The sequence below is a fragment of the Pongo pygmaeus genome, chromosome 15 (genome assembly GCF_028885625.2).
Source record: "Pongo pygmaeus isolate AG05252 chromosome 15, NHGRI_mPonPyg2-v2.0_pri, whole genome shotgun sequence".
NCBI lineage: Eukaryota > Metazoa > Chordata > Mammalia > Primates > Hominidae > Pongo > Pongo pygmaeus.
The window spans coordinates 71912415-71928396 of record NC_072388.2 but is presented as its reverse complement, the minus strand read 5'-3'; the positions used below and the strand labels follow the sequence as shown (position 1 = coordinate 71928396).

Genomic DNA, 15982 nt, shown 5'->3' with positions numbered 1-15982 from the left:
CCGTGGGGTCACTGAGTATAGACAAGCCGAACAAGTAGAGCTGGAGCTTCGTTCCTTCCTGGCCCCTTCCTTCCTTCATCAAAGGGAATCTTCTTATTTTTCTCTACCTTTGCCTCCCTGACTGAAAACCAGTCTTGCTACCACCTAGGCTAGGCTGTTCTCTCCTTTCTGGCTTAGGGAAAAATACTCATGTGTTAAGGATGAATTTAGTAGTATATCAGGAAGCAAAGTAACATGAAAGGCAGAGAACTGTGCCAGAGAAGTGTGGTTTCAGTGTGCCAGCATTTTCCCGCGTATCTGTTTATTTGATTAAATAGCACCTGCAAAGATGGTTATAGCCTCCTTTTTTTTTTTTTTCTTTTTTTTTTTTGAGATGGGGTCTCACTGTCACCCAGGCTGGAGTACAGTGGCGTGATCTCGGCTCACTGCAAACTCTGCTCAGGCTCAAGCAATTCACCCACCTCAGCCTCCTGAGTAGTTGAGATTACAGGCACGTGCCACAACGCCCCGCCAATTTTTTGTATTTTTAGTAGAGATAGGGTTTTGCTAGGTTGCCAAGGCTGGTCTCAAACCCCTGGGCTCAAGTGATCCATCTGCTTTGGCCTCCCACAGTGCTGGGATTACAGGTATGAGCCACTGCACCTGGCCTAGCCTCCTTTCACATGACAAAAATGCAGTCGGTGCATGTTAAGGGCTTGTTCACTGCTTGTCAGTAGAAAAAACAGCCTGGAGCTTTGCGTTCCTCCTTCTAGGAGTATTATTTGCATTGGACTCATCTATAGGCCCAACACATGGACATCCACACTTGACACACCCCTGGACACCAAATGGCTAAGTGGTATCACCAAATGCAGACAAGGAGTGTTTTCTTTCCATCCCATATGAGTTATATATATATATATATATATAGTACATCATTTGGTGGACACTTAATATGAATCCCGAGACATTTAATTCTGTACCTAAATGTTCCCCCATCCCCACTTTCAGGTGCCTGCTCTTAGATACTCAGGATAGCAGTGGCTGTTTTGTTTGTAAAGAGTCGCGACAGAGTAGATTTCCATGGGGAGAAAATCCCTAAGCCTGGTCTTCCATACCAGGCCTGGTGGAGCAGGTGGATGGCTCTTCCAGGAGCCACCCTGACCTCACCTGACTCTGTGCCGGTAGAGCTTTACTGAGCTTTTGTTTTGTTTCTCTTGCTGGCCGACTTAGCAGCTTGGAACCAGGCTGGCTGAGTGACACGGGTCCGAAATGGGCTATTCTGTGTAACTTCTTGTTTCTCTCTGTTGTCTGCTAGATCAGTTAGCCCATCACCAAGTTTATGAAATGCTGCTGTGTGTTCAGCCCTGTGGAAGATGTATGATGGGAAAAGCGTTTAAGGTACCTGGGTACCTAGCAAGGTGCCTGGCGTTTATTCACTCACTCATTTACTCAGCAGCTGCACACTGAACTCCTCCTGTGTGTCAGGCGGTGTCCTGAGTGCTCTGCATGTAAAGATAAGGTAGACACGGCCCTGCCCTCATGGCTCTAGTGAAGGGCACTGTCACTGCAGCCGGCATTCAGTGAACTGTTAGTATTATCAGGAATATTCAGGCTCTTAATAATGAAACAATAGTGATGTCATTAATAGAATAATGCGTGGTTTACTTTTTTTTTTTTCTTTTTCCAGTTAGAGTCTTGCTCTGTTGCCCAGGCTGGAGTGCAGTGGCATGATCTCGGCCCACTGCAACCTCCACCTCTTGGGCTCAAGTGATTCTCGTGTCTCAGCCTCCTGAGTAGCTAGGACTATAGGCGTGAACCACTATGCCCAGCTAATTTTTTGATTTTGTAGAGTTGGGGTCTTGCTATGTTGCTTAAGGTAGTCTTGAATTCCAGGGCTCAAGCGATCCTCCTGTCATGGCCTCCCAAAGCACGGGGATTTGGTTTACTATCTTGATGAGATTATAGGAAACAAAGGTTTATCATATTTTCACACTGAGTGGTCTGCATATTTCTCTGTTATCAAACCAGCAGACTCTTGAGAATCAGCAAGGTGTTCACCTCTATAATCCCAGCACTTTGGGAGGCGGAGGGGCAGATCACCTGAAGTCAGGAGTTTGAGACCAGCCTGGCAAACATGGCGAAATCCCATCTCTACTAAAAGTACAAAAAAAATTAGCTGGGTGTGGTGACATGTGCCTGTAATACCAGCTACTCTGGAGGCTGAGGCGGGAGAATGGCTTGAATCCAGAAGGCGGAGGTTGCAGTGAACCGAGATTGTGCCCCTGGACTCCAGCCTGGGTGACAGAGTGAGATCCTATCTCAAAGAAAAGAAAAAAAGGGCCGGGCACGGTGGTCACGCCTGTAATCCCAGCGCTTTGGGAGGCCGAGGCGGGCGGATCACGAGGTCAGGAGATTGAGACCATCCTGGCTAACACGGTGAAACCCCATCTCTACTAAAAATACAAAAAATTAGTTGGGCATGGTGGCGGGCGCCTGTAGTCCCAGCTACTCTGGAGGCTGAGGCAGGAGAATGGCGTGAACCTGGGAGGCGGAGCTTGCAGTGAGCCGAGATTGCGCCACTGCACTCCAGCCTGGGCGACAGAGCTAGACTCTGTCTCAGAAAAAAAAAAAAAGAAGAAAAAAGAAAAAAAAAGAAAAAAATAAGCAACGTGTTTTATTCTCTGTTGGCTGGAAGATACTTGATGTGAAGCTTCCTCACTCCTTTGGTTGCAGTAGCCATAAGCTCTTTGAATTAGGAGCTTTGACCCTGGGCTACTAAAAATACAAAAATTAGCCGGGCGTGACAGCGCATGCCTGTAATCCCAGCTACTCGGGAGTTTGAGGTGAGAGAATCACTTAAACCCAGGAGGTGGAGGTTGCAGTGAGCCAAGATCATGCCACTGCACTCCAGCCTGGGCAACAGAGCAAAGACTCCATCTCAAAAAAACCAAAACAAAACCAAAAACTGTATTGAGATGTAATTCACATACCATAATATTCACCAGTTTAAAGTATATAATTCAGTATTTTTAGTATGTTCATAAAGTTGTACAGTCCTTACCACTATCTAATTCTGGAATATTTTCATCTTTCCAAATAGAAACCCAGCTTTAGCAGTCTCTCCCTCCTCCCTCCTTCCTCTAGCCTCTAGCAACCACTAATCTACTTGCTGTCTATGAATCTGCCTGCTCTGGACGTTTCATATAAATGGAGTCATACACTATGTGGTCTTTTGTGTGTGGCTCCTTTCACTTACCATGTTTTCAAGGGTTATCTGTGTTGTAGCATGTATCAGCACTTCATTCTTTTTTGTTGTTGTTACCCCAGTAGTGTCAAGCAAATATTATTTGATAGCCAGCTACGTTCATTTCACAAAAACGTTTTCCCAACATTTCTACCTAAATGTTATTAGGTAATAGTGAAATTTGTATTCTTTCTTTCTTTTTTTTTTTTCCCGAGATGGAATCTCGCTTTGTCGCCCAGGCTGGAGTGCAATAGTGTGATGTCAGCTCACCGCAACCTCTGCTTCCTGGGTTCAAGCGATTCTCCTGTCTCAGCCTCCTGACTAGCTGGAATTACCGGCATGTGCCACCACGCCTGGCTAATTTTGTATTTTTAGTAGAGACGGGGTTTCTCCATGTTGGTCAGGCTGGTCTCGAACTCCCGACCTCAGATGATCTGCCCATCTCGGCCTCCCAAAGTGCTGGGATTACAGGTGTGAGCCACTGCGCCCGGCCGAAATTTGTATTATTTCTCTAGGGAAAATATTTGCACTTTAGCCTCTCCATATGATAATTAGGGGTGGGAGGTAGGTACAGAACTCTCACTTGTCCACGTTATAAGCACATTTGGAGGGTAGGATTATTAGTCAATACTTTGGAAATATACAGAATATTACAAATTCTATAATTATAATTGTGAAAAGCATTTCTCATCTTTAGATGAGATCCAGTGTGTTCAGTGGGGTATGGCTGTAGACAGTGTCTTTAGAATAAGAGAAATGTGACTGTATTTTACATGCTTTTCTCATTCTTTCAGTCTAAGGTTAAGTAAGTGAAACTTAAATAAAAGACTACTGTGGATTTTAGGAAAATCCGCTATCTTAATAGTTTTTCTTCACTAAAAAGTTAATTGAAATGATTCAGGATACAATTTCCAATAGAATCTTTCAGATGTATGATTCCCTTCAAATTTGCTAGTCTTATCTATTTTCTGACCAACCTAATAAGTAAATAGGGAAATAGTATAGTGAAAAAAAGAAAAAAACAACGAATACTAGGTCAGTAGATATTGCTTCAATACAGTGAACAACATTTCGCAACAGCAGGAATATGCAGTCTTGTGTAGCATTCAAAGCCCCCTCTGAAGTTTAAGAAGCAAAGATTTAGGAAGACTGAAAGGAGGAAGTGGCACAGTCATGACAGAAAACAATCAAGGCATAGATAGGAATTTCTGCCAAGTCAGGTCAAAGTAAGAACATGTGTAAGAAATGTCCCAAAGGTGAGAATAACCGACACATATTGAAGCAAGGGGTGGAAGTGGCTCACTCCTTTTTATGGCTGCATAGTAACTCAGTGTATGGATATACCACATTTTATCAGTTGATGGGTATTGGGCTGTTTTCACTTTTTTGGCTGTTATGGATAATGCTGCTGTGAACATTGATGTACTTAGAAGATTTGTGTGGACATGTGTTTTCAGTTCTCTTGGGTATATAGCTAGATGTGGACAAGCTGTTTTCCGGACTGGCTATGTGATTTTACGTTCCCACCAGAAGTGCATGAACATTGTGATTCTGTACATCCTTGCCAATGCTTGTTGTCTTTTTTTTTTTTTAGAGACAGGGCTTCTCTCTGTCACCTATCCTGGAGTGCAGTGGTGCAATCATGGTTCACTGTAGCCTCGAACTCCTGAGCTCACACGATCCTCTTGCTTCAGCCTCCTGAGTAGCTAGGATTACAGGCGCATACCACCATGCCCAGCTAATTTTTAATTTTTTTTTGTAGAGACAGAGGTCTCACCATGTTGCCCAGGCTGGTCTCAAACTCCTGGCCTCAAGCTATCCTCTCTTTTTTGCCTCCCAAAGTACTGGGATTATAGGCCTGAGCCACTGCTCCCAGCCGTTTGTTGTCTTGTGAATATGAAATGATAGCTCACTGTAGTTTTGCTTTGCATTTCTCTAATGACTCAGGACTTGGAGCATCTTTTCAGATGCTTATTTGTTGCTTGCATATCTTTTATGGAGAAATGTCTATTCAAATTCTTTGCCTACTTTTTAATTGGGTTGCTTATCTTCATTGTTGAATTGTAAGATTTCTTTGTATGTTTGGAATACTAGTCTTATTAGATTTATTTTATTTTATTTTATTTTTTTGAGACAGGTTCTTGTTCTGTCACCCAGACTGGAGTGCAGTGGCACAATCTCGGCTCACTGCAGTCTGCCTCCCGCGTTCAAGTGATTCTCCTGCCTCAGCCTCCCAAGTAGCTGGGATTACAGGCATGTGCCACCACACCCGGCTAATTTTTGTGTTTTTAGTAGAGACGGGGTTTCACCATGTTGGCCAGGCTGGTCTCGAACTCCTGGCCTCAAGTGATCTGCCTGCCTGGGCCTCCCAAAGTGCTGAGATTACAGACATGAGCTACCATGCCCGCCTCTTTGTTTATTTTAATGAGACGGATGACACTGTGTTTCCCAGGGTGGCTGCAAACTCCTGGGCTCAAACGGTCCTCCTGCCTCAGCCTCCTTGAGTGTCTGAGATTACAAATGGATGCCACCATGCCTGGCTCCGTATCAGATATTTGATCTACAAATATTTTCTTCCATTCTGTAAGTTGTCTTTTCATTGTCTTTTTTTTTTTTGAGTCAGGGTCCCACTTTGTCACCCAGTCTGGATCACAGTTCACTATAACCTCCAACTCCTGGGCTTGAGCCATCTTCCCACCTCAGCCTCCGGAGTAGCTGGGACTACAGGCATGCACTCAGCTATTTATTTATTTATTGATTTGAAATGGAGTTTCGTTCTCGTTGCCCAGGCTGGAGTGCAATGGTGCGATCTCTGCTCACTGCAACCTCTCTGCTTCCCGGGTTCAAGTGATTCTCCTGCCTTAGCCTCCTGAGTAGCTGGGATTATAGGCATGTGCCACCACGCCCAGCTAATTTTGTATTTTTGTAGAGATGGGGTTTGTCCATGTTGGTTAGGCTGGTCTCGAACTCCTGACCTCAGGTGATCTGCCTGCCTTGGCTTCCCAAAGTGTTGGGATTACAGGTGTGAGCCACCGCACCTGGCCTCATTTTTTATTTTTTGTAGTGACACAGGGTCTTGTTATGTTGCCAGACTGCACTTGAACTTCTAGGCTCAAGCAGTCCTCCTGCCTTGGTCTCTCAAGGTGTTGGGATTATAGCCACTGCTCCTGGCTAGATCAAGTCTGATTTATCTATTTTTTCTTTTTATTTAGTTATTTATTTTTAAATTTTTAATATTTTAAAAATTTTTAGCAGAGACAGGATTTCACCATGTTGCCCAGGCTGGTCTTGGACTCCTGAGCCACCTCACTCGGCCCCACCCCCCTTTCTTTTTTTTTTTTTGAGGCAGGGTCTCATTCTGTTGCCCATGCTGGAGTGCAATAGCACTATCACAGCTCACTGCAGCCTCAAACTTCTGGGCTCAAGGGATCCTCCCTCCTCAGCCTCCTGAAGTGCCACTGTTACATGCATGAACCACCACACCTGGCCTTATCTGTTTTTTCTTTTGTTACTTGTGCTTGTGTTGTCCTATCTAAGGAACTATAGACTAATCCAAAGTCACAAAGGTTAATTACTTTGTTTTCCTCTAAGAGTTTTACGGTTTTAGCTCTTTTTTTTGTTTGTTTTTTTTTTCTTTTCTTTTTCTTTTTATAGTTTTAGCTCTTTTCATGGCCGCTAAGTTATTTCCCTGACTAAAGCTTCAGAGGTTCCTTTGAGCTGTTTGCTAAGGGTGGAGGTGGGGAGCTATTATCCTGCGACTTCCTTTCTTTGACAATTCAATCAAGTTCCTTGTCCCTGGGAAGCACTTATTCTTGTAGGTGTTTCTAGTGCTTTTACAGTTTCTGTATTTCATAGTCTTTTTATTTTTTATTTTTTTGCAGGTAACAAATGAAGAAGACTTCATTAGAAAATTGGACTGCAAACCTGATCAGCATCTGAAAGTGGTTTCCATTTTTGGAAATACTGGCGATGGAAAGTCTCATACTCTCAACCACACTTTCTTTTATGGTCGTGAAGTCTTTAAAACCTCCCCCACCCAGGAGTCCTGCACTGTGGGAGTGTGGGCAGCCTATGACCCAGTTCACAAAGTAGCAGTGATCGATACGGAAGGGCTCCTGGGGGCCACCGTGAATCTAAGCCAGAGAACACGGCTGCTGCTTAAGGTCCTGGCCATCTCAGACCTCGTCATTTATCGAACTCATGCAGACCGGCTGCATAACGACCTCTTCAAATTCCTTGGGGATGCCTCAGAAGCTTATCTGAAGCACTTCACCAAGGAGCTCAAGGCCACCACTGCTCGCTGTGGCCTGGATGTCCCTTTATCCACCCTGGGCCCTGCAGTTATCATCTTCCATGAGACCGTGCACACCCAGCTACTGGGCTCTGGTGAGAGATGGGGTACAGTGTCACAACTCAACCTTTATGGGTACAAGGAGGCAGCTATTTGGGCTGCAATAGCAGCTTGTTGGTAGTGGATTGCCCAGAAAGATTTCTGTCCAAAGAAGACATAGAAAGTGTTTCAAGGAGGATGGAGTGATCAAACATGTCAATCTGCTTATAGGTCAACTAGCATAAAGATTGAGAATTGCCAATTGGCTTTGGCAATATATAAGTCCTTAGTGATCTGGATAAGACCTGTTCCCTGAGATGGTGGGGGGTAAAAGTTTGATCAGAGTGGGATCAAGAGAAAATAGGAGGAAGCCAGGTACAGTGGCAAGTGCCTGTAATTCTAGCTACTTGGGAGGCTCATGTGGGAGAATCCCTTGAGCCCAAGAGTTAGAGATCAGCCTGGGCAACATAGTGAGGCCGTGTCTCTAAAAAAAAAATTAGATTAGGAGAAGAATTACTTTATTCAACTCTTTGACAGAGTTCTATAAAGCAAAGAAGAACAATGAGATTGTAGTTGGAGGCTGATGTGGGATTTCAAGGGATTTTTCTTTTTTAAAATTTAAGATGTGACGTATTGCAGATATTTATGTACTGATGAGAATGATTCATTAGAGAGGGAAGAATGTAGATGTAAGAGAGCAGGAACAGTTGGAGTGATGCATGAGTGGAAGGGTCGGCCTTAGGACCACGGACAGTTCATCCATAACAATGGGAAAGAAAGTAGACAATATGGACACGGTCGCAGATAAGATGGATGTGGACATGGGATGTGTGTGTGTAAGTTCTTAGAGAAACAGGAAGCAAGATTGTCACCTGAGTGGTGGGAGGATGAGGGAAAGTTGCAATAACAGATTAGATAGGACGGGAGCAGTAAATATGGCTCCTGAAACAATTGCAATCTTCACTTGTTCATTCAGTCATCAAAGTTTATTGAGTGCATATGTCATGTGCTGAGCACTGAGGCACAGAGCGAGAAAAACACTTCCTGTCTTTGAAGAGCTCACAGTCTAGTTGGGGCGACCGCACGGTGTTCTGTGCATACCTCCGTACCTACAGGTACGGTGCTGTGGGAGTCCAGAGCAAGGACGCTACACCTTATGGAATCTAGGAAAGAAGAGGTGACATTTGAGCTCTGAGAGACTTGGCTAGATGGAGGAGGGGAAGAAGATGCTCTAGGAAGAGCAAACTCCTAGTAGCTTCAAGGAACAAATTGTGTTCAGAGAACTGCAGGTAGGGCTGGGTGTGGTGGCTCACACCTGTAATCTCAGCACTTTGGGAGGCCAAGGCAGGAGGATCCCTTGAGCCTGAGAGGTTGAGGCTGCAGTGAGCTGTGATCGTGTTATTGCACTCCAGCCTGGGCAATAGTGAGACCCCGTCTCAAAAAAAGAAGGAAAGAAAAAAGAGACAAGGGAAGTAGTTCTGCAATAGCTTCCAAAATTCCATTCTAACTCCCTTCAATGGATTCTCCATGTAGCATCCAGAGTGATCTTTTCAAAAGCTTAATTTACACTTCAGATCATGTAATACTTCTGCTTGCAACCTTGTCAGTGGCTTTTGACTACGTCCAAACTCCTAAAATCCAGACTCCTAAATGTAGTGCCATCACTTTAACTCCTGCCTTTGTCTCTGACCTCCTCTAGTTACCCCTCTTCATTCTCCCCCTGCCCACTGAATGCAGCCCCTCCCCTGCCACCCCCACTGCCATGTTTGAAGCATGGCTTGTGTGGGAGGGAATGATGGAGAGACTCAGGGATCGGATCATGGGTGGCCTTGACTCAGTTCTCAAGTATGGCAGGAGTCCATGAAGGATCTTAAGCAGAGAATTAGATGGCCAGATCTATATTTTCAAAAGATTCCCTGGCAGCCTATTGCAGGATGACTGGGGCAGGGGGACCGGTCAGCAGGATATCAAGTCACTCAAGTGAGAAGTGGTTGGGATTCAGCCAGGGCAGTGGCAGTTGGAGGGAAGTGCACAGAGTAGGCCATAAAGGAGGTTGAGTCTGAAGGACCTGGCACCAGTTGATTCTGGTGGTACCAATGACACATGCCCTATAGAAGATAATACATGTAAATGTTCCCCAGTGAAGGAGCAGATTAATTAGCAAATGCCTCGAAGATAAGGAGAGGAGGTGAGAAATGCTGACTTTCAGCTGTCTCCTGTGATCAATACTTTTATGCCACTTTGGATCTTTACAGTGTTGGTGAGGGGAAGGTTTAATTGCCAGTTCAGGATTTTGAAGTAACCAGCCCCTTAAAAGTTACTGTATTTTAGGCTGAGCATGATGACTTATGCCTATAATCCCAGCACTCTGGGACATTGAGGCGGGAGGATCACTTGAGCCCAGGAGTTTGAGACCAGCCTGGGCAAAATAGCAAGACTCTGACTCTACAAAAACATTAAAAAGTTAGCCAGTTGCAGTGGTACATACCTGTGGTCCCAGCTCTTTGGGAGGCCAAGGTGGGCGGATCACCTGAGGTTTGGAGTTCGAGACCAGCCTGGCCAACATGGTGAAACCCTGTCTCTACTAAAAATACAAAAATTAGCCAAGTGTATGGTGGTGGGCACCTGTAATCCCAGCTACTCAGGAGGCTGAGGCAGGAGAATCGCTTGAACCCTGGAGGTGGAGGTTGCAGTGAGCCGAGATTGCACCACTGCACTCCATCCAGACTGGGCAACAGAGTGAGACTTTGTCTCAAAAAGTAAGTAAGTAAGTAAGTAAATAAATAAATAAACAAATAAATAAATAAAAAGGAAATTAAAAAGTCCTTTCAACCTTTATCACCAATACATTTATTGAATCCATCTGTGCTATGGCTGCCCAAGTTTCTGGACAAATGATGAGAATGTGCGCAAGCAAATACGCTTATACATTGGTAGTTTGCCCAGAGCTTCCTCAAAAAAGACCAGAATTTTCAAAGTACAGAGAATTGTAAAAGTTCCTCAGGAAGGTGATTAGTTAAGTATATCCACAGGATCGAAGACTGTATTGCTGCTTTTGAGTGTATTGTGACAAGGACGGGTAATTACAGTATGTTATTAAGTAAGAAAAGAGCAAGTTGCATATATATGTTGCTAAGTCTGTAGGAAAAATGTCTGAAAGGGCCAACATTGAGCTGTGGTTGCTTTCGGGAAGTAGGTGAGAGCAGAGGACATAATTTCTTTCCTTTTATGCTTTGGCATATCTAGATTTTTCCAATGAATGGGTTTTTGGGAAAAAAGACTCCTTCTTGAAGTATAATGTGCATACAGAACAGTGCATATCATATCAAGGTATCATGTGATGAGTTTTCACTGCCTGAATGCCCCTGGGTACTCAATGCTAGACCATAGGACACCAGCCCTTCTCATAGAAGCCCTCCTCATGTCCTTTACCAGGAAAGGGTAACCTGAGTTCTCACAGCATAGATCAGTTCTGCCTGCTTATGTACTTCATGTACATTGAGTCAGAGTATCTTTTTTTTTTTTTTTTTGAGACGCAGTCTCGCTCTGTCGCCCAGGCTGGAGTGCAGTGGTGCGATCCCGGCTCACTACAACCTCTGCCTCCCAGGTTCAAGCAATTCTTCTGCCTCAGCATCCTGAGTAGCTGGGATTACAGGCATGCACCACTAGGCCCAACTAATTTTTGTATTTTTAGTAGAGATGGGGTTTCACCACATTGGCCAGGCTGGTCTCGAACTCCCGACCTCAGGTGATCCACCCACCTCAGCTTCCCAAAGTGCTGGGATTACAGGTGTGAACCACTGCACCCTCCCGTATCTTACTTTTTTTTTTTTTTTTGAGACGGAGTCTCGCTCTGTTGCCAGGCTGGAGTGCAGTGGCGCGGTCTCGGCTCACTGAAACCTCCACCTCCCAGGTTCAAGCGATTCTCCTGCCTCAGCCTCCCGAATAGCTGGGATTACAGGCGCCTGCCACCACGCTTGGCTAACTTTTGTATTTTTAGTAGAGATGGCGTTTCACCATGTTGGAGGATGGTCTCCATCTCTTGACCTCGTGATCCACTCGCCTCGGCCTCCCAAAATGCTGGGACTACAGGTGTGAGCCACCGCACCCAGCCTCGTATCTTACTTTTATAATGAAAGATTTTTCTTGTTGTTGTTTGCGACAGAGTCACTCTTGTCTCCCAGGCTATAGTGCAGTGGTGCGATTTCGGCTCACTGCAACCTTCGCCTCCTGGGTTTAAGCGATTCTACTGCCTCAGCCTCTGGACTAGTAGGGATTACAGGCATGCGCCACCACGCCCCGCTTATTTTTTTGTATTATTAGTAGAGACAGGGTTTCACCATGTTGGCCAGGCTGAACTCCTGACCTCAGGTGATCCGCCCACCTTGGCCTCCCAAAGTGCTGGGGTTACAGGCGTGGGCCACCGTGCCTGGCCTACTTTTTTTTTTTTTTTTTTTTAATGTCACTCACTACCCATGTGCCTGTGTTTCTGCTTGTATAGATCATCCCTCAGAGGTGCCAGAGAAGCTCATCCAGGACCGGTTCCGGAAGCTGGGCCGTTTCCCTGAAGCCTTTAGTTCCATTCACTACAAGGGAACGAGGACTTACAACCCTCCCACGGACTTTTCTGGGCTTCGGCGTGCTTTGGAGCAGCTACTAGAGAATAACACCACCCGTTCTCCCCGGCACCCGGGAGTCATCTTCAAAGCCCTGAAGGTCAGCTGGCTTGTGCCCCAAGGGCTTCTCATTGGGGTGCCAGTGGGTGGTGAGAACACTCAGTTCACCAGCTTTTGTGGTGCTGGTGATTGGAAATCTGGGTGGAAAGAGGTTATAAGAAGTGGAAGCACATGAATGGAGTCTCCATCTGTCAGATGCTTTCATCTTGCCAGGAGTGCAAATATGGGGAAGTCATAAGTGATAGTAAAAAAAAAAGTGCCCGGTCCTCAGCTAGGAGAAAAACCAGGCACTCATTTCTGGCTGGTGTGGCTCAGCCCTGGTGAGTTGGTGTCATGTTGAGTCTCACTTAATCTGGACAGCCTTTATGCTTTTCTTATTATTGACGCACTGTTTTTTTCTTATCTAAATTAATTTATTCATAGAGGAAACTTTTTGTTATCACTATAAGTGGAAAACTAGTATCACAGGGAGAAATTTTTTTTTGTTCGGGGGGCGTTTAGGAGCAGAGGTTTAATAGGCAAAAGAAAGAGAACAGCTCTCTTTCTCTTGCGAGAGAGGTGGACACCTGAATGGGACTTCCCCCCAGAGATGGAAAATTACCGAAACAAAACACAAAAATAGATACACAATAACATTACTATTTATTATATACCAAAGTTCAGAGTACTCTGTATGGATTAGTTCACTTAATCCTTACACCAACTCCATGAGTTAAGTACTGTTAACATCCTCATTTACAGATGAGGAAACGGAGGCACCAAGAGATGAAGTAATTGGTTATACACAGTTGCTGAGTGACAGCAGGCCTAACCCCTGGCCAGTTTACGCTAGAGCTCCTTCTCATAACCACAAAGGCTGTACTGCCTCTCAACAAATAAAATCGCATATTATTCGTTAGCTAGAGACTGTTACGCATGGAAGGTTCTGAGACTGGGTCCTGTTTTTTCTTTCTTTAAGAGGGAGATTTACAGCCAGGTGTGGTGGCTCATGCCTGTAATTCCAGCACTTTGGGAGGCCGAGGCGGGTGGATCACTTGAGGTCAGGAGTTTGAGACCAGCCTGGCCAACATGGTGAAACCCCCTTTCTACTAAAAATACAAAAAAATTAGCCGGGCATGGTGGCGCCCTCCTGTAATCCTAGCTACTTGGGAGGCTGAAGCAGGAGAATTGCTTGAACCCGGGAGACAGAGGTTGCAGTGAGCCAAGATCGCCCCACTGCACTCCAGCCTGGGAGACAGCAAGACGCTATCTCAAAAAAAAAGAGGGAGATTTGGCCCCTTAAAGAGAGGTGGAGATTAAATGAAAGCATACTTAAGAGACAAAGTACTTGTTATATAGTAAAAATATTCAGTGAATGTTAATTGTGAATAATATTAAGGAAAAACTATGGAAAATGATTACATTTGAATAATTCATGAAATATGTACATTTCCAGTTAGAATTTGAGGTTCAAGTGCACTTAGTTGTATTGGCTAATAATGTCCTTGTAGTGGCTCAAAGGCAGTGAAAATGGAAGATGACGCTTACGTAATACGAACATTCTGAAAAGACGCTGAATCAGGCAAAGGGCTGTAAATCTGATCACCGTGCATTATAAGGCAAATAGGCCAGAGGCTGGATTATAGCAGCTCCTTTGCTCTTCTGGAAGTTTGAGGCCAGCCTGGCCAACATGGTGAAACCTGTCTCTACTAAAATACAAAAATTAGCCGGGCGTGGTGGCAGACACTTGTAATCCCAGCTACTAGGGAGGCTGAGGCAGGAGAATCGCTTGAACCTGGGAGGTGGAGGTTGCAGTGGGCCGAGATGGCGCCACTGTACTCTAGCCCAGGCAACAGACCTAGACTTCCTCTCAAACAAACAAACAAAAAAGGGCCAGGCGCGGTGGCTCACGCCTTTAATCCCAGCACTTCGGGAGGCAGATGGATCACCTGAGGTTGGGAGTTCAAGACCAGCCTGACCAACATGGAGCAACCACGTCTCTACTAAAAATACGAAATTAGCCACGCGTGATGGCGCACGGCTGCAATCCCAGCTACTCAGGAGGCTGAGGCAGGAGAATCGCTTGAACTTGAGAGGTGGAGGTTGCGGTGAGCTGAGATCTTGCCACCGCACTCCAGCCTGGGCAAGAAGAGCGAAACTCCATCTCAAAAAAAAAAAAAGAACCTGTTCAGCTGGAATTCTGATGATTCCTGGTAACTGGCATCCTCAGAGTTTCACCGAGATCTGCTATTTTCTATTCTCTGAGGTATAGGGGCTGTGCTGTACTGAGCTATGGGACTGACTTCTTTTGTCTATGGGAAGGAGTCATTTGTTTAAGTTTGTGATTTGGGTTCTCCCCAGAGAATTGTGCAGTTGTTGCAGTTTACCCAAATCTTTGAAAAAATTGGTTTTGTACTTTTTTGTTTTAAACATCCTTTAAATTAAAAATGCTTAATTCTCTGGTTATCACTCTCATAGCCACTTTTAAGGTCTGCCTTAGGCAAATTGACCAAGTAGAGTTTTATTGTTAAAATAGACTCTAACTAAAGTTTTCATAGTTCACAGCAGTGTATAATATAAATGGCTGTCTTTTCTTCTCCGCTTATTTTTATTTTGTTTTATGCTGTTGTATTAATTTTTTTTATTAGTAGCCTTGAGTCCTTTTGAGATAAAAGAGTTGGGGTGGGTATAAACAGATAAATGACATATGTCAGAATAATTTGTTTGATTTCTTGAATCTCCCATTTTTTCTTTCTTTTTTTTTCTTTTTTTTTTTTTTTTTGTGAGACAGGGTGTTGCTCTGTTGCCCAGGCTGGAGTGCAGTGGTGTGATCACAGCTCACTGCACTCCAGCCTCTCACAGCCACTGCACCAGGCCCCAAGAGCTTTTAACTTCATGCTGTATTCCTTCCCAATAGTTATTTCACTTCTAAAGAAGTCAGAGGATGTAACCATTTTAAAAGGTTCCTGATACATACTGTCAGTTATATTTGAGTATTTGGTTATTTTAATTAAAACAGAGGTGTCATTTTAAAAATTATAAAAGCAATGTATATTCATGATAAACAATTCAAGTACTGCAGAATGTATGAGACTTAAGTCCCCTTTCCTTCCCCTACCTCCCCCCTCCTCAGTCTGTAGAGATAACTCTTAATACTTTCTCACATAAGTGTCTAGAAATTTTTATTGCTGTGTAAGCACATGCATAAATATATGTTTATAATGTATGTTTTTCTTCCTGAATAAATGGGATGATAGTAAAGTTAAATCCTTTTCCCCTGCCTGGTGTCCTTTTCTAACTCTGCAGATAACCATTATTAGTAGTTTATTATATATGCTTATAGAAATTGCAAATGCTGGCTGGGTGCTGTGGCTCATGCCTGTAATCCCAGCACTTTGGGAGGCTGAGACAGGCAGATCACGAGGTCAGGAGTTCAAGAGCAGCCTGGCCAATGTAGTGAAACCCCATCTCTATTAAAAATACAAAAATTAGCCGGGTGTGGTGGCGGGTGCCTGTAGTCCCAGCTACTTGGGATGCTGAGGCAGAATGGCTTGAACCCCTGGAGGCGGAGGTTGTAGTTTGCTGAGATTGCGCCATTGTTCTCCGTCCTGGGCGACACAGCAAGACTGTCTCAAACAAAAAAAAAAAGAAGAAATTGCAAATGCTATAAAAGTGCATGTGTGTGTGTAGATATATATCCTTCATAAATTAGATCATACCATTTATATTAATCTATGATTTGGTTTATTTTCCCTTTTTTTTTTTTTTTGA

General features: G+C 44.4%; 1 protein-coding gene across 3 annotated transcripts in view; it reads left to right on the top strand.

The window, feature by feature from the left end:
- ZFYVE1 (zinc finger FYVE-type containing 1) overlaps positions 1–15982 on the top strand; it is a 52975-nt gene that overhangs the window by 20614 nt on the left and 16379 nt on the right. For all 3 annotated transcript variants that reach the window (XR_008493648.2, XM_054448388.2, XM_054448387.2), the window contains exons 3-4: positions 7108–7612; positions 12058–12272. Coding sequence is in view for 2 of the 3 variants with exons in the window: in XM_054448388.2 (XP_054304363.1) it covers positions 7108–7612; positions 12058–12272 (720 nt within the window). In the remaining variant the exon portion in view is untranslated. The remainder of the gene's footprint in view (positions 1–7107; positions 7613–12057; positions 12273–15982) is intronic.